This window comes from Dendrobium catenatum, unplaced genomic scaffold, assembly GCF_001605985.2.
Source record: "Dendrobium catenatum unplaced genomic scaffold, ASM160598v2 fragScaff_scaffold_1611, whole genome shotgun sequence".
In the NCBI taxonomy this organism is placed as follows: domain Eukaryota; kingdom Viridiplantae; phylum Streptophyta; class Magnoliopsida; order Asparagales; family Orchidaceae; genus Dendrobium; species Dendrobium catenatum.
This window is the reverse complement of record NW_021320073.1, coordinates 119,471-143,609: the sequence shown is the minus strand read 5'-3', so window position 1 is coordinate 143,609 and position 24,139 is coordinate 119,471. Positions and strand designations below refer to the sequence as shown.

Sequence of the window (24,139 nt, the reverse complement as noted above, 5' to 3'; positions counted from 1 at the left end):
TGTTCTGTAGTCTGTAGAGCTATTTTCATCCAAGAATGTTTTGATTCTTAGTGCTAGAGATCATGTTCCTTATTGTTGAAGTGCTTGAAATTCAGAGGACATTGTAGATCTCCAAGCAAGATACTAGTTAGCTTTATAAAAGGGAGTTGGTGACAATGGTAAAGTGATATGTTGTAAGTCAAACACTTGCTTTGGTTTGAGATGTCTGAATTGAAACTAGTGAGTATATGATGGCGACTAGATTGAGGTGGCGAGACTGTTGTAGTAGAAGAATTGTCAGTGGCAATAGAGGAGACATATGTAGGTAGATTTACTGGTGGTATTGGTTGAGGGGAATTTGAATTGAGGTATGAATGGACATTAGGAGCAGTATAATGATTGTTGGTTGGGATTATAGAAGCTGGAAAAAGTGTGATTCGGGAAGTAAGAGTACATAGTGGGATAATTTTTGAGGCGGAATGTGAGAGTGGCATGGCTAGTAACTAGGGAGAAGTTCAAAGGCATGTTTGGAGTGTTCCAAATGGATGACCATTATTAACTCCCTTGATTATAAACTGTTTATCAATAATTTGAGTGTTTTAATGATGTCAAAATTCGACTATCTTAAGCTCGTTGGATTTGTCTTGTCAAGCGCTTGATTTGACTATAAGCATGTCACATTTGGGTATCATTTAGTTATCCAATTAATGATATGAAGCTTCCAAATAGGCTTCATGCCCTCAATTTGAATCCATTTGGGTTCATATTGGATTGATTTTAGTATTGTTAGGTTTGTCTCTTTGCAACGTTCATTTTGATTATAAGTTGATGAAATCAGCATTCAAGTTGCTAAAATCAGCATTCGAATGGTTCCGGATATAATTTTTAAACTTTTCAATTCCTATTTTCATCAAGATTCGTGCCAATCAAGATAATTTTTTTGATAACATATCAATTATTATTATTATTATTATTATTATTATTATTATTATTATTATTATTTTAAAGTTTATTGGGTGTAACTATTTTCTTTAATGAAACTCAAAATTGAAATTATGTATGAAGAATGGCTGATTTTATACATAATTTCCTTAACATTGGGGGCCTTGGCTCTTCTATAATGGGGTAATCTTATATCTCTTATTAACATTATGTTAATATTAATTTGGATAATAAAAAATTATAGATTATTTATTTCCTTACGTAATTTGCTGAGTGTTTGTGTAGAAAATAACTTCTTCAATATTGATTTAAATGACTGATCATATATGAACTGATTTGAAGATAGTTGATTTCAAATTTTAAAATATTCTTGTTCGCAAGATTCATGGAACTCAAACCAGAGAGAGAATGAGAGAACTTAGATGATGAAATGAGCACAAAGAGAGAGATGCACAATGCATTTTATTGGAATAAGTTTGAGCACAAAAAATTGCCTCTTCTTTATTGAGCTCAGCCGTTAATCTCGTATTTTTATAAGTTTGGGTTAAGACTCGAGCACTATAGAATTGACTACCTATATTGCCATAAAATGTTTAGCTTAAATCTCTGCGTGTATTAGCCGGTAATTTAATGAAATCATAATGTGAATTCTTTAGTTGTTATACTGAAGAAAGTAACTTGTTGAATTAAACGGAAGTTGATGACTTGCTTTGATATATCATCAAAGAATTATCTTGATCATGCACGAATCTCGAAGCAAAATCAGAATTGGAAACTTTAAAAATTAAATCGGAGACCATCTGAACTCCGATTTTAGCAAACTTATAGTCGAATTGAACGTCTCAAAAATATGAACCCAACGAAACCAAATTCAACTCAATTCGAGCCCAAATGAGTCCAACTCAAAGACCCGAAGCACATTTGGAGGGTTCAAACAATAATTTCGATTATCAAAAAGTTTTCAAATATGGCTTCTTATAGTCAAATCGAGCGGCTCGATGAGACAATTATCCAACAAGCCGAAGATCATCAAATTATGATATCATTAAGATATTCAAATGTCAAATAAATGGTCCATGATTGAGGGGAATCCACATCGGCCATCCATTCAAACCACTCCCAATTTACCACGGATCTTCTTTCTATTTACAGGTCATGCCACTCTCAGAAAACTATATTCCTTGACCACTGCCGGATTTTCACCCGGCAGCCTACCGACATTGGAGTTCTGCCCGAATGTCATCTAATGTCGAAATTATGCCCGACCTGCAACTGGTATCAGACTTCTACCTGATGTCGGACCTCTGCTCGTCGTCGGACTTGTACCTAACGCCAGAGTTCTGCTCGGTCGTCGACTGATGTCGGACTTGTAACAGATGTCAGACCTCCGCTCTTCGCCGGACTTCTACCTAACGCAGGAGTTCTGCCCGACCGCCGACTGACATCGAACTTTTACCATATGTCGAACATCCATTTGTCGTCGTATTTCTACCCGACGCCAGACTTATACATAACGCCAGGCTTCTGCCCGTCGATGTACTTCTATCTGATGCCAGCCTTCTATCTATCGACAGAATTCTACCCAACACTGAACTTGCACCCGTCGTAGGATTCCTATCTGACATCAGACTTCCTCCTGTCACCAGATTCCTACCCAATGATGGACTTCCGCTAGTTGCAAGATTCCTGCCGGATGTCAAACTTCTATCTGTCACCAAAAATTTGTCGGACTTCTACCCGTCATCGTACTTCATTCCGTCGCCGGACATTCATCGAACTTCTATCCGACACTGGACTTCTACCTGATGTCGTCCCTCCGACCTTTGTCACCAGAAAATGATCTTTATGACCTCCATCACCCGTTGACTACTGTCCTTCCAACTTACGTCACCCACCGACTACAGTCCTTTTGACCTCCATCACCAGACAACGGTCTTTATGACCTCCGTAGCCCACCGACTACAGTCCTTCCGACTTACGTCGCCCATCGACTACAATCCTACTAACCTCTGTCGTCCATCGACTATGGACCTTCTGACCAAGCGAACACGTCAACAGTGATTCTTCCTATTTTTACCATATAACACACTATATATGATGTATATTTGTTGCATAAAGCCATGAATTTTCTCCCAATAAAGGGCCTCATTTGTAATCAACTGCAAATAATAGTGTATTCATTCAAACTGGGCTAGGTTCCATCGTTTTCCCCCCTTTTTAGGGTTTTTCACATAAAAATCTTGATGTCTCCTGTGAACACTGCACTCTCTCTTTTTATCTGTATGCGTGCTAAATCTTCATACCAAGCTAAGACGTTAAACTTTATATTTCTCTGTCACCGTGAATATTCTAGGACACAACACTTGTAATAGTTTTCCATTGAATTGTAGGAGGTCGTCCACTCGTTGATATACTATGACAGGCTTGATAAGATGTACTAGCTTGATCGGGATGAGTTTATTGGTTGACTTAGCCAGTTAAGATCAAGTTGATTTGGATTGATTCAGGTCAACTTAGTTTAGACTTGATGTAGTGGATCTTTGAGGAGAAGAAAATATAAAAAGGAAGACACAAATTTGGTGAACAAACCAAGCTCAAAGCTCAGAAGTATATGATATTCTTTTTTTTTTTTTTACCTTTCTACTACAACTCACATATATAACATATTCTTATAATATTCTAGAACTTTCTAGAAAGCTAGTACAAAATTAGATAAATTATTTCTAAGGTGTAATATAACTAGGATGATCCACTTCAAACTCTGTCAAGGTGCATCATTGATACGGAGTTAAGTGTAGAAATCATAAGAAATCCTCCTGGGTTGATGACTTTGAGTCTTCGAGAATTAACATATCCTCCATCAGAAAGAGCACTCCCTCCAATAAAATCTCATGACATAACGAGCAATTCTTCTTCCGACCTCAGCAACATCGAGGGATACTGTCTTTTGATGATGGATGAACTCATCATTAACCTAGACATGTTGCATTGCTGTGAGTAAATGATCAACATTATTGGACAAAGAAAGCACTTAACATTACTTCCCTCAAAGGAACTGAGGGTCTCTTCATCATGAGTTTTCATTAGCCCGACATTTCCCAGCAACGGAATAGAAATATGGTCTTGCCATGCCATCAATATGTGCACGCATGAAGTGCCTTCGATCCTTAGCTAGTGCACGTGTGAAAGAAGAAAGGCAGCGGGGTTGAGGATAGCAATAAAATATACCTAATATTATTAATTTGCTTTATATGGTAATTAAGGAGTAATAAATAGTCTTAATTAGTCATTAACCACATAGCCACTAGGACCCTGCCCCCAAGGCTCCCATGGTGAAGCCTCCCTGAGTACAAAGGTAACTAAATTATTCTTAAGAAGTACTATAAATAAAATGTTCACTTTAGAACTTGACCGACTTGGGTTGAAAAGGTTGGCTTGGCCCTGATGAAGTTGTCATTCTACTCTGGAAGTCTCTTAACTTAATGGATGGGCTTGCTTGATAGCTGATTTATATATGAAAGGCTTGTGGTGCGGCTAATTTTCTGAATCATCTGAGGCTAATTGTATTTCTCATGAGTGAGTTATTTATCCAAAACTACGTTAGAGATAAAAATATGATTGAATTAAATTACATATCTTTTGTAGGTAACAAATTAGATAAAAATATGATTTAAGATGAGAATTTTATGGTTGTGAAAATGATTTCAGAAGCTAATTTTAAGGGCTTTTTGTTTCGTATTATTTGTATTCACATGTCTATCAATGGTTCAGAGGCTCAAAGGTCTGTAATGAGACTATCGGTGGAAAAATTAGGCATTTTTTAAAGAAGCGATCTTTCGAAGAAAAAGGACAACGAAGCGATGGATATGGAACGAGAAAGAAAAGAACCCTTCGGACGCTGAATTCTGCACATTGCAGATAAGGCTAAGGCCGTCTCGACTCCACATATTCGAAATAGTTGGATTTAACGAGCTTCACTCTTCCATTATCTCATTCTGCCAATTATCTCTTTCCTATAACTCCCATCCAATTTAAGGGGAGAGGGTAAAAGCTATCTCTTTTGAGTTTTGGATATTTGAAAATGCAGCCAAATCACGAGGCCTCGCAACGCATTGCCAGAATCTCCGCCCATCTCCACCCTCCAAGTTTCCAGGTTTGCAATTCTCCGAATCTCTCCCTTTTCTTTTAATTTAATTTATTTCCTGTGATTTCTGTTATCTCTCTCTCTCTTGTCATTGTTATTCTATTTTCTGATTTATTGGTTGTGTTCGATTTGCTATGTTTTGGCCATTGTAAGTATAAAGAGGGTAGTTTGGTGCATATCTTTTTGGTTTATGCTGGAATGAATTCAATTTATTACCTCCCAGCTGGCTCCCTGGGGTGGAGGTCTTTAGAATGTTCTTTTTTTTTTTTTTTTTAAAGAAGATATTAATCGGAAATACATGATTGGAACCCTAGCAGGGTAGATAATTTTTAAAAAGGAAAGCACGACAATGATCGTTTTATGGAAATATCAATACATGAACTGTTTTTTTAAGATGAGTTTCATACTGAATTTTGGGTAGAGGCCTTCACGGCACAGCCTGAGACCCCAGTGGTCGGGGTGGACACTTAAGGCAGGAGGATTTTTAAGTTCTTATTGTTCAGGACACTTTTAAAGGGTTCTGATAAAGTTCTACACTGCCAAAAGACTTGTAAGTGTACATTAACCCTTTGAAAGTATTAATTAGAGTGATGGATAAATGTAGGCACAGATAACTTTCGAAGGGAAAATGAAATTCAGGGGTTCATTCCCACGGAAGAAATCAAAATTAGTTAAGAGGAAATAGGTTACGAGAAGCTTAATGATGTTGCAAAAAGCTAAAATTAGTTTGGAAATTGCTAAATAACTCCTTTATGTTTACTTCTTTATAGAGAGAGGAACTGATTATTTAGCTTTACCAAAGATATTCTTAACTCCTTAAGTTCCTATGATGAAACTTAAAAAAACTAGCTTTATTGGCATTTTATCCAACAATTTAATTCATTTTTTTACTTTATACATCATTTCTATCATTGTATTATTCTCAAATTGGACAAAATCCTACACAGGATTCTTATAGGTGGTGGTGGAATTAGGGGAGTTGTGGGTGCTGCTCGCACCAAAAAATTTTATTTGGCTATATATGATATGAAAAATTTACCCTTAAATTCTTTTGTAATCATGTATATTATAAAAAATTTATCTCCCTAATTTTGGGTAAACTCTCTTGCTCCTCTCTTACTTGAAATCTTAAATTTCTTCACTGTAGTTACGGGGTCCCTTACTAGGATTTGCTAACTAAATCTCGATATGAAACAGTTAATTAAAGTTTCCTGTGGGCTAATCTTTTTTTTTTTTTGTTAGACCAAAAACCATGCTATTATACTACATAGTTTAAGCATAACCCTAATATCATAATAAGGGTTTGATGCAATCATGGTATACTTGAGCTTGGTGCAATAGGAATTTTGTTTTGGGTGCAATAGGAATATATTATTAGGATCTATTCAACATATTTTTCATGTAACAGCTTGATTGCAAGCTTAGTATTATACAAGAGTTTTTGTGCAACTCTAGTATTATTTGAAGAGTAGGTGATGCAGGACTAATTAGATGCGATGATTATGTAGTCATTTAGGCATTGCACAACTCTTAGGTTAGAATAAATCCAGGAAACAATTACTTAGCAATTCTCAACGAAGATTTAAAACCCATAAGGAAATGATTTGCTTAAGTGAGATTTAATGCTTTGAACTTTGAAACTTTCAAAATAAATAAGAAAATCACACAACGCAAACAGTAGGCTTCAAATTAAATCCCTAATCTAACAACGAGACGTAGGATGCATAGAAGATTACACTCAATTCCTACAAATGACTAAGCTTGGCAAGAGCAATTTGAAGGAGCTTTCGTGATTACAATCTAACCAATTGAGAATTTAGATTTAGAAGAAGTTGAAGCAAGTGATAAGGAGAACCTTTGCTAAGGAAGCATGGAAGTCCTCCATTCGATGCCTTCGAAGTCTTCACCCATGGCTTCCATCAAAGCCAATAAGTTGCGTCTCTTGAGTAGTCACAAAGAGAAAGAAGTTTCTCTTGATGGGAGAGCAAGCTCTAAATCTTCCGTTAAGAAATCTGAAAATAATTTCAGAGTTTTATAACCCAAAATCTGATGGAAATTCAGATTATGTGGAGGAGATTAAAGAAGTAGAGGGAGGAGATCAAGGTTTCTAGTCACGTTGAAATATGAGAAGAGGGATGAGAGGAATTGAGAGAAAGAGAAGGCTAGAAGGGGAGGCGGCGGGATCTGGATGAGGAAAGTTTGAAATCCCAAACAATTTCCTTTGATTTGGGAAATCAAATTGCTGGATATGGCAAGGAGGGGTTATCGGGTAAGAGGGGATTGTGGGAATTTGAAATATTTCCTAAAGCAAGGGCTCACTTAGGAAATAATTTAAATCAAAGGAGATGGGGAGTTTCGGCTGTGGAGGTGGGGGAAAGAAATATTAATTATTTCCCAAAGGGGATTAGGAAATAATTAAGAAACAAATCCTAAGCGGTTCCCATAGGGGCCGGCGGCATACATGGCTGATGGGGGATTAATTGAGAGCAATTTGGGGATTTCTAATTTAGGATTTAGAATTAGGAAATATTTAATTTAAATCCTCTTGAATTTAAAATTCAAAATAGATTTAAATCACATACTTTCCTAAAATAGAAGAGTTAATTTAGGAAACAATTTGAATTCAAATTTTGGAGTATTTGAATTTCAAATTACCCAAATTAATCTTAACCTTAAATTAGGAAATACAAGAAAACAACAAAGGGGATGGGAAGCCGGCGGTTAATGCCTTGGCCGGCGGCATGAGGTGGGTGTTGTTTGGCCGTGGGGTGTGGGGAGGAGGGTGAGGGATCAGATGAGGGGTTTTGACCATGAATGGGAAGGGGATGGGTGGGAAGTTTTGGAATCTCGACGATGGTGGTGATGATAGGAGAATAAGATAAAACCACGAACCCGGCCGTCTCCAAGGTTGGTGGGTGATACGCCAATCTCCCTCTTCAAGGGATCTCTCCAAAACTCTCCAAAGACTCTCAAAGGCTCTCAAACACCAATGCAGAAAAATTTCTTAATAATCATTCATTAACCTCAAATAAAATAAAGGGGGGCTTTAAATAGCCTCATACAAATGACTCTAAATAAAATGACACTAATGCCCTTTGGGCTTACAAACAACAACTCCCATAAGAGGGGTACAACGGGAAAAAATAAAACACACATAAGCAAATAACAAAATACATGAAAATAAAATACATCGATGACTCAAAAATATAACGACTCGATCGTGGCCGTAGATCGGCGGCCACGTCTCTGGTAAACTTTCCATGATGATCTGATGTCCCCATCAGTAGGTGTAACCCTGATATTATATTAGAGCAGTCCAACTGATATTTTACTAAGATTTGATTTCAACCTTGATATTAGACTGGTATTTGTGCAACTCTAGTGTTCTACTAGGATTTCCTTCAACCCCTACGGAATGTCATAATTGGACAGACTCAAGTAGAATAGTGGGGTTGCACTCAAATCTCAATAAAATATAGCATTTGATGTGTCCTAAGTATTTTAATTGAGTTGAAATTGTTCAATTAAAGGCCTTTTTCACTAGTCTAGAAACCTTGGTTGATTGAATTATAAAATAATAACTTTGGGGTTTCCATTGAAATTTTGAAATCCATGAATCCTAGAGGATCATGCACCGGAATGGACAAGCTTGTAAAGACTATTTCAAGGTTATCTACTTCTTTGGATGATTCCAATTAGGGTTGTGACATAAGGATTAAAATATCTTTAAAATTAATTTACCATTAGATTTTTTAAGTCCTTTGTGAAACCACAATCTTTGGAACCCCTTAAGCTATACGGAATTATTTACATATCAATTTTAGGCCTCGTTTGATTGGACTTAAATTCTTCGTTCTCTGTTTAAAAACGTCGAAAGCAGTTAGTGTAAAATGTTTGGAATCAAAACTTAACAGTAATTCCTTTTCAAAAACTTCGTTTTCAGGGTCGTTACGAAAGTCTTTTCCCATCTGCTTACGCGGTTAGAAATCACCGTTTTGGAAGTGAAATGTCCTAAATAACCCATCCACGTTCGCACGTCAAAAGGGCATAGAGCTTTGATATTTACGCGAGTAAGATGCTTCATATAGTTGAGGCTTTATATATTTGAGGCTTTCATCAATTTGTATGATTATACATATATTAGATTGGATGGTTCTACACCACCGGACACAGAGGAAGACTTTGATGCACCATTTTTTAGTTAAAGTATTTTGTTATTATTTATTCCATTAAAAAATATTTTTTTTTTATAAATTCATATATATAAATTTATGTAAACTTTGTAAAATTTTAAAAAAATTAATTACATATACTTAAATTTTATATATGAGTACTTTAATCTTTTTATAATAAAATAGTCAAAGCTGAACTACTAAACAAACAATTAAATGTGCTTTCAAGTATTAATAAGCACTTAAGAGAAATATTACTCAAACGATATATCATTAATGAAACTTCATTTTATTAAACTTCTTTTTCTCAACATCCTTTTCTAAAACTCTTTTTTAAGTAAGCAAAAACAGAACCAAACAAAGCCTAAATAAGTACTAAGTTAGGATATTGTTATAATAAATGTACAATATAATGACTAATCAATGGTCTAGAAGATTTAGATGAAATAGTCAATTATTAAATATCAATATCTTATAAGCATGTTTTTCTTTTAATTAGCATTATTAATTACTTAACAAAAGGGTGACGGTTATGGTAAAGAGTTTGGGTTATTTTTGAACATTTTGAGCATTTTCATATTTCCTTGGCATTTGTAGCTGGTGATTTTCTAACGTTTATTTGCTTAAAGAGTGTAGAGTAACTAACTTCCAGCCATGCTTTTTTTTGTTTGGACATTTAACGGCTTTCTTTTACTGAATCGATTTTATATAGTAACGTTTTTGCCATTGAATTAATATGTTTAACTGCAAAACTTGATCTACATCCTAATATGTTCCATGGCATCCATGGCTTTAGATGGAGGGTTCGTCTCTGAATAGAGAAAACTGCAGGGCAAAAGGTGGAGCACCTGGATTTAAGGTGGCCATATTGGGTGCTGCTGGAGGGATTGGACAGCCCCTTGCCATGCTTATGAAGATGAACCCGCTGGTATCACTTCTCCATCTCTATGATGTTGTCAATTCTCCTGGGGTGACAGCAGACATTAGCCACATGGACACTGGTGCTGTGGTAATTTTCTCCCGTGCTTGTTTTTCTTAGTGGTTAAAAGTTTAGTTTCATTATTGGTTATTTGTTTTCCCTAATTAATCCATATTGCAACAGATTGATCCTGTTACTATGCTGAAGTTTTGCTTTGTCATTTGAGTTATCTATAACCTTGCAATTGTTCTACCGCTTTTAGAGCCATATTTCTCAGTAAATGTAGAACTCCAACACTGTCACTGCATGTAGTCCTTGCAGCTGTTAACAGTGGATGGCACGTTATGCCAACTATATTTGATTGAGTATAATGCTTCACTATCATTTGCTGGATTTGATGTGATAGTATATGACAAGTGATTATTTTCTTGATACGTTTCGGCTCATAACTATTATTTTCTCTGTATAGGTTCGTGGATTTTTGGGTCAGCCGCAACTGGAGAATGCACTAACAGGAATGGATCTTGTCATCATTCCTGCTGGTGTCCCTAGGAAACCTGGGATGACTAGGGACGATTTGTTTAAAATAAACGCTGGAATAGTCCGGACACTTTGTGAAGGAGTTGCGAAGTTTTGCCCTAGCGCAGTTGTCAACTTAATAAGCAATCCAGTGAACTCTACAGTTCCCATTGCGGCAGAGGTTTTCAAGAAGGCTGGTACTTATGATACTAAGCGACTTCTCGGAGTGACAACACTTGATGTTGTTAGAGCCAATACTTTTGTGGTATGCATCCCTTGTTAGCAGTTCTCTGCCTTTTCAGTGCAGTGTAGTGTGCTTACTAAATTCCAAAATTCTAATATCATCTATGATGCGGAACATTTTAGTTATAGTATTCCTTAGGAGTAGTTTATCCAAGTTTGTTACAAGTAGCTTCTAGAATGTTCTATTAGCTTATAAGTATGACGCAAGAATATTGTCAGTCTTTTTGCTGTTCATATGACGCAAGAATATAGGTAAACTCTGACAAAGTATTTGATAATGTGGCTTTGCTCATTTGATGTTTTTGATAGGCTGAGGTACTTGGCATCGACCCTAGGGAAGTTGACGTACCTGTAGTTGGTGGTCATGCCGGGGTTACGATATTGCCCCTTTTATCACAGGTAGGATGGATTTTTGTGTTCCCTGTATTCCTATTTTTTGTGAAAAACTGGTCTTGTAGTACATTCATTTCATTTGTTGAATACAATCGTTACAGTTGATCTTTCCAGGTCAAACCCCCATGCACTTTCACTGCAGAAGAACTTAGCAATCTCACCACTCGCATACAAAATGGAGGAACTGAAGTGGTTGAGGTAACCGATATATATCATACAATAAAAGTTGTTAGGTTATTTTACTGTCCCAGTGTTTAAATATTGATATTGCATTCTTTAATCATTCTTACATTATTTCTAAAAATCTCTTTGGAGAAGCTCTTGGTTATTGAGTCCATGGAACTGGGATTCTGCTTATGAATGTTTTTTCTATCTCAAATATTGAATTGCTACTTGGCTGTTAACTGATGAGTCTCTACTTTAATCTAAAAATTTGTTGAAACCATAATCCTGGAAATTGCTGAAGGTGAATAAGGGAGGGATAAAATAACAACTGAAATCATTTTTACTGGATTATGCACTAAGAATGGTGCTAGTGAAATTGTGGTTTTTGGGTAACATTCTATTGTTTGGTTTGATGTGGCTATGTCCTCGGATTTCAGTTTTTTTTTTTTTTTTTATATGATTTAGCAGACTGATTTGTTCTTTTCTAATTCATTTTCATAGAATGGCTTTGTCGTTCTAAAAATCATTCTTATTCCGTCATGTGTTTAAAACAACTTATATTCATTATTTTTGTCTTGTGAGCTGTTTTAAACACTGACCAGGAACACATAAAAAATGATTCAGAGGTTCTGATAATTTTCAATATACCAGCACCCTATAATGCCTCAGCTTAAATTGTATTAATGCTAATAATATTTGAATAAATGAATTATGGTTCTCACTTCTCTGTAGGGACCTGTGCACATCCAACTAACACGAATTTTTATTTTTATTTTTCCAGGCAAAAGCTGGTGCAGGTTCTGCAACACTTTCAATGGTCGGTATTTCCCCCTTCTCTTATCTGTTTGACTTCCACCTTGGTCTTAGATATTTTGTGATATTTTAATGATGAAAAAAAAAAGCCCAGGCATTTGCAGCAGCCAAATTTGCCGATGCATGTATGCGAGCTTTGAGAGGGGATGCTGGTGTTGTAGAGTGTGCATTTGTAGCATCCCAGGTCTGGTCTCTTTATATTATTTTGGCAGAGGTATTCAGATTGTTATGTGTTTTTTTTTTTTGCTTATAGCCTGTTATTCTTTTATAGGTTACAGAACTTCCATTCTTTGCATCCAAAGTACGACTAGGTCGTCGTGGTGTTGATGAAATTTTTCCCCTGGGGCCTCTTAGTGAGTTTGAAAGGTTCGTAAGTTTTACTATTACCCTTATTACTTTTGCAGTTTGCAAGAGCATTTAGGTGTTAAATTTTATTATTAGTTTCATGCTGGATAATTGAGATAAGGATCCACTTTGGGAATGTTTGTTCTTTTAGGAGGTGGATATATGTATGATCTTTTTAGATCATAGCTGAACTGAAAATAACTGTTTTTGAAACGAATTATTTTACCTCTTCAAACTTAAAGTGCTTTCTGGTACTGAAATGCTGCTATACTATACTTTATCGTGTAACAATTGTGATTGAGATCCACATCAACATTTGTGTGGAGAACTTGATCAGATTCATGTTTTCACGATTCATCTGATTTCATTAAAGGAACTAGCTACCAAATTTGGCTTGGGGGACCTCATGATTTTTGTTCAATTCATCTTTAAGAATTCCTTAAGCATGCTTCCTTTGCGCCAGTCGTATCAGCATAGATGGCTTTCCTCTACTTGAATGCCATTGAATGATGTGAAACTTGTTTTTGTTTTGAAAATTCAACTGCTATAGCACTATCCTATAACTTGTGTTACCTCTGGATTATCATGCACACTTTTGTATTGGGGAACAATTATTTAATTTGTCTGCTTTGGACGGTAATTAACAATGTTAGAATTGATAATACGTTCAACTAGTGGAAAAAAAATAAGAGTATTCAAATCATTTTTAATTATTTTCCCTACTTTACCTCCCTTCATGATGGAGAATGGAAGTAATTTCCCACCACATATCTTAATTTATCATTGCCTATTTTTTAAAAATTTATAAACCTCTAGATGATGAAGTATAATGCTGGCTTAAACCTAAACCGTTCGGTCAATTATTTTCCATGTCTGCACATAGGTTGTGAATAACAATTCTTTGATATTGCATTGATCGTTTTTTTTTTAAGTTGTCAACTGATTACGAAGAGCATGTTGGGCATTGTATATGTAGGTTTGTAAAGAGATAAGTTTTAGTATGCTACTATTGATCTAAGATTTATATTGAATAAAAAAAATCATAAATGATAAGTACAATTGGTAACTAATCATATAGCTAGAGCCATGCTGGTGATGTTGAGAGATTTTTTTGAGAAAGAGAAATGAGGAGAGAAAGATATGATATAGAGAGAGAATAGCAAAGAGGGATTAAGATAGACTGATAGAGAAATATGGCAGATAAGGGAGAGAAAGGACAAGAAATGGTGTCGAAGAAAGAGAAATGTTGAAGAAAGGGAGAGAGAACTAGGGAATCCATTTATTGAAAAAATACATTATATAATTATTCAATAAGAAATATGCACTAGGATTTTATCTATAGGGACAAAAACTCATGCGGATCATTATAAAAAAATCCTTAATAATTAAAAATATGTTATCCTTAAAATAATTAACTTAAAATAATTTTAAATTAAATTGCTTCTTAATACATCAACTACAATAACAACAACATCAAGCCTTTATCCCACTATGTTTGGTTGGCTACATTAATCATTTTTTTATAGTGTCCTGTTAAGAATTAAATTCTCATTTAAATTTAATAAAAAAAGTCATTTCTAATATTTCCTAGCCAAGTCTTTTTATGTCTACCTTTATCTTTCTTAACATAGGCCAAATCGAATACATCTACTATCATAACCAGGTCATCAGAAGACCGACGTTTACTGCTCAAACCATCTATGACGAGTGATGACTCTCTCTAATCTTATATGCCATTGGAGCTAATCCAACCCTTTCACATCATTCTGTCTCTAAGACTGAAGCCACTCATCCACCTGACATTTTCATCTCTGTAACACTTGCTTCTCTTTTAATGGCCAACATTCTGTGCCATAAAGCATTACAGGTTACACCATCATTTTATAGAATTTTCTTTTAAGTTTGAGCGGTACTTTTCTATCACACAATAGGCCGGATGCATTCCTCCACTTCAACCATCCAAATTGAATTCTACTAATAATATCCTCATCTATTTCATCATCACTTTGAACAATAGATCCAAGATATCTAAAATGTATACTCTTATTAATGACTTGATTGTCTGAAGTCACAGTTCGTCCACTAGAACTATTATTACTTAAATTATACTCCATGTATTCAGTTTTAAATATACTTAAATGAAAACCTTTAGACTCTAAGGTTGACCTCCATAATTAAAGTTTTCAACTCTCTCTCTAGTCTTATCAACAAGAAGATTATCGCCAGCAAAAGGCATACACCTGGGAACATCCTATTGTAAATGTCTAGTAAGAACAACCATGACTAAAGCAAAAAAATATGGGCTTAAAGCTAATCATTGATGTAATCCAAGTGAAATAGGAAAATATTTGGTCAAACCACCTTGTATTTGAACACAAGTAATAGCTCCTACATACATATTGATGTGAAACATTCAAGGATTGCACATGAAATTCATTAAGATTCACAAAGTTTACTCAAGTAAGATTAGGGAAGAAACAGTGAACTTACAAGGAAAAACCAAGAGCTCGCCGGAGCGGGCTGTTGGGTATTGCGGCCGGAGCCTCACCAAGGCCTCCTCTCTCTTTTCTCTCAAGCTCTCAAGCAAGAAGACAAAAGGAATTTCAGAAAATTTTATTAATCCAACATTAACCATAATACAACATGAAATGACCTATATATAGGTCCCAACATAAAAAAGAAATACAATGACTCTTTTGCCCTCGGGGCTACACTCATGACTCAGCTCATACTAGGGGTACAATAGGAAATAAAAAAGAAAAACGCATAAAAGAAATACATAAATATCTAGAAATATAAACTCTGAATCGCGGCCGTCGATCTGCGCTGCCTACGGCGATACACATGTCTGAACCTCTGGTCGATGTCCACATCACATATCTTTAATGATTTGAAAATAATAATTATTAACTCATTTCTTTTCTAGGACTCTCCAGAGCACTTCTCTTAGAACTTTATCATATGCTTTCTCTAAATCAATAAATATCATATGTAGATGCTCTTTATTCTCTCTTTACTTCTCCATCAAACCTCTTAATAAATGTATAGCTTCCATAGTAGACCTACCCGACATGAATCCAAATTGATTTTGAGAAACCTTAATATGACTTCTCTTATAGTTTTAAAGTACGACACATTAACTTAATTCTTCTATAACTCATACACTCTTGTGCATCACCTTTATTCTAAAAAATAAGAATCAAAACACTTCTTCTCCACTAATCTGACATATTTTTGGTCTTCAAAATTATATCTAAAAGTTTATAAGCCAAGAAATTTCTTCATCTCTTAAGCATTTCCACACCTCTATTGGAATATTATTGGGTCCAACTACTTTTCCACAATTCATTTTCCTTAAAGTCTCTCTAACTTCGATTTTGCTAATACGATGATAATAATAAAAATCTCTATTTTTTGTTTAGGGTATTAAGTTCATTAAATTCAATCGTATTCTCATAATCTTCATTGAAAAGCTTGTCTAAATATCTCATCCATTTTTGTTGAATATCCTCTTCTAATAAAAACTCTTTTTAATCTTCATCCTTAATACACTTCACTTAAATTAAATTCTTTTTTTTTTATATCTCATAGCTTATGCATATATCTTTCATCTTCCTTAGTATCTAATATTCAGTTACATACTTTTTCATGTTGATGTGTGACATACTTGCATATTTTCGAGATGAGTACAATTTAAATATGTTCTACATTTTATCCTGCACAACATTCTCAAGCCTCAAGTTTAGGAGTTTGGTATATTTGGTTGGAGCACTTGTGCGGGTGATTTTGAACTTAGAAAAGAGTTTATGATTTTTAAAATGATTGGAAGTTTTGTAGAGCGGTTGCATGCTTTTCAAAGCAAGGGAATTTTAATTCACTTTATATTTAACCCACACAATATTGTTCGACTAGAAATTTAGGAGTTTGATGTATCAGTCGAAGCAAATGTGTATGTTTTGGATTTAAAAAGACATACAAAATTTAAAAGAGTAGAGCGATCATAATTTTTTCTTAAAAAGTAGGATAAATTTGATTTACTCCATTTTACCCTATGTAATATTCTAGGATATGAAATTCAGGGTTTGATATATATATCAGAGCACATGTGAATATTTCAATTCGAAAAAGGCCATTAAATTTTTTAAAATGGTTTTAAGCTATGTAGAGAAGTTGTACTTTTTTTAAAATGAGGGAGATTTCAATTCAACTTGCTTTGATCCATGCACCACATTCTCATATTTTGTATTTGAGCGTTTAAAACATTTTGTCGGAGCACTTACGAGTATTTTAATTTGAAAAATGGGATTTTTAGTTAACTTGTGTTTAACCCTGCGTAGTATTCTTAATTTTTGAGCTTTTAGCACATTTGTTGGAGCACATGCGATAAACTTTGACTTTTCTTTGAAATGGTGTCCACATTTTTTCGATATACTTATATAATACACTTTCACATTTTTTTAGTGCATTTGCATATTGTACTCATACACCTTTCAATATATTTACATGTTTTTAGTGTATTTGCACAATATACTTACACATTTCAGTGTACTTTATTTACTTATTTTCTTGCTTATAAAAGGTTCTACGCTTCTTGGAGCAGATGCACATTTTATGAGGTGGTTGTATGCTTATCGAGATAATAACATGCTTTTTGAGATAGATGGATACTTATTTAGGCAGTTACATGTTTCTCGAGATGGTGACACACTTGTGCTTATATTGTTGATTTGGTGGCATAGAAGGCGAGTAGGAATCATTTTGGTGCATTATAAGATGATATTTGACCTTCATGTGTTTATAACATAGCGGCATGGGGCCTAATTTTAACTTATAAGCAATTGACCCCATATTAGCCCTATATTTAACATAGCAGGTATCCGCCATATTAGCCTAATATTTAACATAGCTGACTTGACTTGATATGTCGATCCTCTTTTTGACACTATGTTTCTAACCCCTTGTTCTACTTCTCCACATCAATCCTCGCATTCTACCACTTATACGCTGTAATATCTACCCACTTTATCACCATGTGGAGCTTCCTATTCATCAGTACAACTCTCATGCCACTATTCAAAATGTCACATATGATTTTAGATTTTGGATAAATTGGTAATTAATTCACTATATGATTGACAGTACAGGTACTTAGTTGGATGAATCTTCCTCCCTTTGGCAACTCTTGGGTGTCCTTGGAGGAAGCTTATGCGGATTTGCCTAAGTCTACTTTAGAAATTACGTTATCGTATTAATTGATATTGAATCTTTTGAAGAGTGAAGAGTTGATGTGGAGCCCAGATGATGCAGGACTTATATGAAATTATGATCTAGATAAGGATTTGCATGCTTAATGATTAAGAGCAAATTAATTAAATCTTGATGATTATTCAAACAATGAATTAAAACACAAAGAGCGGTAAATACTAGCTTAGGCCAAGCTACTTGTAAAAGTAAAAGCCACAAAACAACCAATTACTCTTAATGTTGCATACAAGATAAGTTTCAACAAGAAATCCCTAATTTAACAATAAAAGCAGTGCTATGAAAGATTCGTCACACAATTCTACTAAACACTAAGCTTTAGCGGAGCGTTGCATGATTTTACAAGAATCAATCAAAACCACAAGTAAGGGTCAACGGGGAATGTATGAGAGAAGGATAGAGTTCACCCTTGCCAAGGTTAAACCTTCCCGCAGGCTTGGACAGTAGTTGGTGGCTGCATAAACCTTTGGATAGCACCCTTTTATGTCCAAAAAACCTTGGGCAGCGAATGGAGACTACTCCAAGCAGTTGGACAGCAAGGTGGACAACTGGAATCTCTGTGACAACCCTTGCAGAATTTCTGGACAGCAGTAGAGCAGGTTTTGGAGGCGAGTTTGATGTGGATGGCGGGTGGAGAGAGGGGAGAGGGGAAGGGAGGGAATGAGGAATTAATTCCTTTGAATGGAGTTCAGATTTGGACAGAAAATAAATGGGGGAGAAGGCATGGGGCCGGCAGCTTCAAGAGGAGGGGAGGGGATAGGTGAAAGGTCTTTAGTGTTTGCTTCTTTGGGAACTCCAAATTAGGGAGGGGAAATTAATTTCAATCCAATTCAAATTTGATTTGGATTTGATTGGGGAAGTTTCCTAAAATAGAACTTTATTTTAGAAAATAATTCGAATTTCAAATTTTGATTGGTTGATTGGATTAAAAGCTTTCCCAAAATGATTTGTTGGGAAAAGGAAAGAAGTAATGGAAAGATTTGAATTTTGGAGGGAAGAGGGAGATGGGGTGGCCGGCGGCTAGGCTAGTATTAGGGTTAGGGTTTGTGGGTTTAATGGTTTGGTGGTGGGAGAGGGAAGGCCGGTTGGGTGTGAAGGGGAGGTGGATTGATTTGATGGGGTGGCCGGCATCAAGAGGGGGGGGGATTTGCTAGGGAGGACCAATGGCTAAAGGGTTAGGAAGCCCTACGCCGGAGGCTAGGAGGAAGGGGAAGGGAGAAAACGAAGCGAAAAGGTAGAAAGAAAATGAAAGCCACAAACTCGGATGCTTCCAAGGTTGGGGGGTGATTCGTTTCCTCTCCAAGGGCTCTCTCCAAAGCTCTCAAGCTCTCAAAACAAAGAGTTGCAGGAATTTTTTTAATTATCATTCATTAACCCTTAAAGAAGTAGGAGGAGGCTTTAAATAGCCCATACAATGAGAAAATACGAAGTACTACTATGCCCCTAGGGCTTACACATACTTAAACCCTTAAGTAAGGGCAAAAGTAGAAAAGTATAATAAAACATCATAAACAAAACTAATACATCAATAATAAATATGAAAATCAAAAGTAGAGCGGTGCAATTGTGGCCGTAGATCGACAACCACGCCTCTGATAAACTTTCCATGTCATGATGTCTTCACACCAGAGCTTATACCCGTTAGCTTCGCAGACCATTGAAACTTCTTCGATGCATTAATTAGATCCTTATGCATTTTCTTTTATGGGAGGTTTGTTGTGATGATAGTTTGTATTTTGTTTCTAATGTGTCAATAAATCTTTTTGAGTTATTGGGTTGTCAGGCTGTTGGGTCTTTGGATTTTTCCATGTGCTTTTCTCATTGTTGGTTGGTCATCTCTCCCTTTTTATTTAAATCAACTAACATTTCTTTTTCCATAAATTAGAAAATCTTTGCCATCATAATTCAGAAATACCTCCATTTTCAAGTTTGAAACACTTCCCTTACATTAAATGTGATGCGGACATCGGCATGAAGATTTGGCGCATCTATCACAGGAGGCGTCGTAAATCGACGGCTCTATTTTAAATTGTCATTTATGAGTTATTTTATGAATTTTAGTTCTTATTTTATGTTATTTCCTGTTTTACCCCTAGGTTAGTTTATTTGAGTGTTGTGGCCCAAGGGGCAATTTTGTAATTTTTATTTTATCATGTTATGGTATATATATAGGACCTTAAGCTATTGTAAAAGGGATGAATGATTGATATGAAAAAAATTGTTTTCCACACTTGTGTTCTTCTTGTGAGAGAGGGTTAGTGAGATTCCTCTCAAGTCTTCACCAGCCGCAGGATGGGTCCGGGCTCGTGATTGGAAGTCCCTGGGAGAAGGGCAAAAGAATCACCCGTCAGTCTTCGGAAGAGTCCGAGGCTCGCGGTTTTTATTTTTTCTCTTTCGTTTTTATCTTCGATCTCCTATTTTGTTTTTGTTTTCTTCCTTCTTATCGCTCCCCGTTGCCATTTTCATATTCTTCCTCCTCCCTCAACCTCACGGACCAAGCTCCTTACCGAGCTCTCCAAAAGCCACCGCCCACCTCACCCATCATGCCGCCGGCTCCACCTCATTAGCCGCCGGCCGAACCTTCCTCTCCACCCCCTTTTGGATTTCCTAATTTGGTTGGGTTAATTTAGAGATTAATTTGAATTTGAAATTATTCAAATTCAAATTTCAAATTCTTTCCTAATTTGGTTCATCTATTTTAGGAAAGTACTTAATTTAAATCAATTTGAATTTTAAATTCAAATTGGATTTATGTCATTACTTTCCTAATTCATTAAACCAAATTATGAAGCCTTGAATACTCTCTTTAAATCCCTTCCCCTCATCTTGCCGCCGGCCCCCTTGGTGGTCCCCTCTCCTTTAATGTTTCATTAAGGGATTTGATTGCATGCTATTTGAAATTCAAATTCAAAATTCAAATTGGCATTAGAAATTAAATGCCATGAATTCCTTCTTAATTTAAATTCATTTGAATTCTAAATTCAATTGAATTTTAAATTCAAATCTAGAGCATTTAAACCACCTCATTACTCCCACCTTAGTTTAATTCCTATTCTAATCCCCCAAATCAATTCACTGATTTTGGAGAATTTAAAATCCATTAAATTCCCTATTCCATACACAGCCGGCCCCCCTTCTAAAGAAAAGAATTGGAGTTTATTTTCCTCTCATTCATTAGCTCTAGCTCTTTGGGAAAGAATTCCCAAATCTGAGAATTCCCGAAATCTCAGGGAATTAAAGCACCATTTAATTCCCTAGTCCCCCACGTGAAGATCTGGAATTAGAATTGGAGTTATTTCCTTAAGCTAATTTCCAAATCTCTGAGATTAGGATTTAGGATTTAATTCCTAATTCCCTCTCAGCTCACCGCATCCCCCTTATTTGATTTCCTCCAAACCTGTCCACGGGACAGTGCACATCTTTGGAAAGGATTGGAATGCCAACCTGCTGTTGGCTGAAACATTCAAAGCCTCTTGGGTTACTTCTCTCCCCACGCTGCCTTCCTCTTTTCCTAAAATTCCTGCTAGTTGTTCCCTCAGTCCAGCAAGAGCATCTTGCTGTCCTGTATCCCTGAGGATCACAGGTTGCCGTCCAAAGTTTTCCAGCATCATAAAGAAGCTGCCCAAGGCTTTTCTAAGCAATATAGGTTGCTGTCCAGAACAGATTTCTGCATTCCGGACAGATTCTACATGCTGTCCTGAAGTTTATACACAATAAACTGCTGTCCTGCATATCCAGAATCGACTTCCTGCTGTCCTGAGCATTCCCAGCCTCCTTACAATTGTTGTCCAAGTTTCTAGCCATCTACTAGGCTTGCTGTCAGATTTTTTTTGGAGAGGAGATCCTTTCCTTAGCAACGCCTCCTTCCCGTTCTACATTAAAATGCTTACCCTTTTTCCTTTTATCTTTCTTTGAAAATGAAGCACCACTTGATGAGCTTTTATTTCTCTTCCTTCCCATCAATTGGTTGGCTACTTCTTTTTAGATTAAATATTGGAAAGTCCAGATGTTTTTTTAGAGTTTATAAAAGGGAATTTATATGTAATTTTAGGGGGGTACAAATTTGAATAGGATAATTCTCTTGGTTTATGATTACTTGTCCTTCGTATTTTGGTTCCTCCCATAGGTGATTTGAAGCCAATTAATTTTCTAATCGTAGGTTTGAATCTCCTGGTATTTTATCCAATATTTTGTTTATTCATGTAACTTTATTTTCCTTAGCTATTGTTGCTAGCAACCTATTTTGCTAATCTCAAACTACATATTATTGTATTTGTGCTACCACATTGTTGCTACTAGTTAATCTCCATCCCATGTTTGTTGTGCTAGCTGTACACTCATGATGCTTGCTATTTTATTTAATTTCAGCTTTCTTCTAGCTACGACGATTTTTGTTATTGTTTTGTTGTGTTGTGTTTGTTGAATCAAAAGATAGTTAAGTTAGACTATTGCTTGTTTAAATTTGAGTGTTATTCTAGCATTCTCTTGTTATTTTTATGGTTTTTGTGATTGTTGTAGTTTTCTTCCTTGGTTCTTAGAAGTTTGAATACCAAATCTTGTTTACGAGTAATTCATATTTGCGTGTAATTTAGCTTGGAGATATATTTATTTTAGCACTTGCATTCACATTCTTTGCTTTCATTTAGTTTTAACATATTTAGTATTAAGTCTCCTTAAGAAGCATTCATTTGATTTATTTTCCCACATGTCTTTCATCACATTCATCGCAAAATTTCATTCAATTATCATATACTTTATAAGCCCTTATGTCTTGCTTATTGGTAAAAGAATTGGTGATAATTAAAAAAAATAAATCCCTAAAGAGATAGACTCAAAACAAATTTAAATAGAAAAATCTCAAAATAGTCTCCGGACTATTCATGTCTGGCCAATTTTGTCCTAGAGTATCACATTACTCCAATTTAGTCCCTCGATAATACAAAATTGATAGAAAATGATCCCTCATAGTGTAATTGTGATGTAAAATTGACCTCAATTTATTTATTTGATTATACAAAATTGATCTCAATTTAATTATAAATTGGAGCAATTTTGTTTAGTTGAGAGACTAAATTGGAGCACCGTGATATTAATAAAATTTGAGCAACGTGATACTCTGAGACTAAATTGACAATATGTGAATAGTTGGAGGACTATTTTGAAGTTTGCCCCTAAATTTAAATTTAAATTATTCCCTAATGCATCAACTGATAAAATAAAGAAATGCTAGCAATCTTGCGGTCTAAGCCATCAAGTATGTTTTGATTGGACATTGTGAACAGGCATGAGTGGAAGTCGATTTGAAAAGCAGATCCTCAATTCTTGAGATAAGTCTAAAAATGACGATGTTGGCCTTTCATGTTAAGCAGGACCTAAGCTGATTATGCAAATACTATTCAATACCTTAGCCTCGCTGAAATCATCATTCGTTTTTTTAGACTGAATAATCTTACTAATTGTCCGTAACATTAACTTCCGCATTATGAAGCATGTATAACTTGGTCCACAATGTTTTTGTAACAGGGTTGGACTGGAAAAGGCAAAGAAAGAGTTAAAGGAAAGCATTCATAAGGGTGTTTCTTTCATTCGGAATGCATAAGAGAAATATAGTAAATAGGTATCTCCAATCAACATCGCAATGTACTCGATGTCATCTGTATTCTGCTTGTGTAATCTTCCACCCAGGACGATTATGGCAACTGTGTTACTTTGATTTAATTATATTTGGTTCTTATATGTTATAATTATATTGTTTCTGATAATCGCCATCTATGAGTATGTTAACATTGACTTTCTCAATCATAGAGCCTCATTCCTTTTTTTTTTTTTTTTGTCCTTCATTGTTGAATTGTAAATCAAGTTTCTGATGAGATTTCAGATAACATTTGTTATGTTGAGGAACCTAATTTACGCCTTGCATAGAACACAATCTACATAGTCAATAGACTTAATCATGAATTTTTTAGAGGATTTTATTGTATTTTTGGTCACCCCTTTTTTTTTTCCTTTATAAATAGGAGACATCATTTTTTATGTTGTATCAAAAATAAAACTCACAATCAAACCATAGTTAGATCTACAGAGGAGGTAATAGAAGTAGATATTAATCAGATGAACATGCATAAAATTATGTGTGTTTTTGTCATTAATTATCGTTTTTATTGTGTTTTTTTTTTTTTTTTTTTTTTTTTTTTTTTTTTTTTTTTTGCTATCTATATTTGAATCGGCTTCAGCTATTTTCTA

At 35.3% G+C, this 24,139-nt stretch overlaps 1 protein-coding gene across 1 annotated transcript; it reads left to right on the top strand.

Moving 5' to 3' along the window:
- The first annotated feature begins 4,862 nt into the window (after nt 1-4,862).
- LOC110112496 (malate dehydrogenase, glyoxysomal) lies at nt 4,863-23,717 on the top strand. Its single transcript, XM_020844745.2, has 9 exons — nt 4,863-5,074; nt 10,034-10,246; nt 10,626-10,940; nt 11,228-11,317; nt 11,426-11,509; nt 12,258-12,293; nt 12,384-12,473; nt 12,561-12,655; nt 23,420-23,717. Exons 1-9 carry the CDS (start codon nt 5,003-5,005, stop codon nt 23,493-23,495), a joined length of 1,071 nt encoding a protein of 356 aa, XP_020700404.1. The 5' UTR covers nt 4,863-5,002; the 3' UTR covers nt 23,496-23,717.
- Nucleotides 23,718-24,139: the final 422 nt, after the last annotated feature.

Coding starts and splice junctions, on each gene's coding strand:
- LOC110112496 (XM_020844745.2), top strand. CDS start 5,003: ATGCAGCCAAATCACGAGGCCTCGCAACGCATTGCCAGAATCTCCGCC. Junction 10,941..11,227: donor TTAGAGCCAATACTTTTGTG/GTATGCATCCCT, acceptor TGTTTTTGATAG/GCTGAGGTACTTGGCATCGA. Junction 11,318..11,425: donor TATTGCCCCTTTTATCACAG/GTAGGATGGATT, acceptor TGATCTTTCCAG/GTCAAACCCCCATGCACTTT.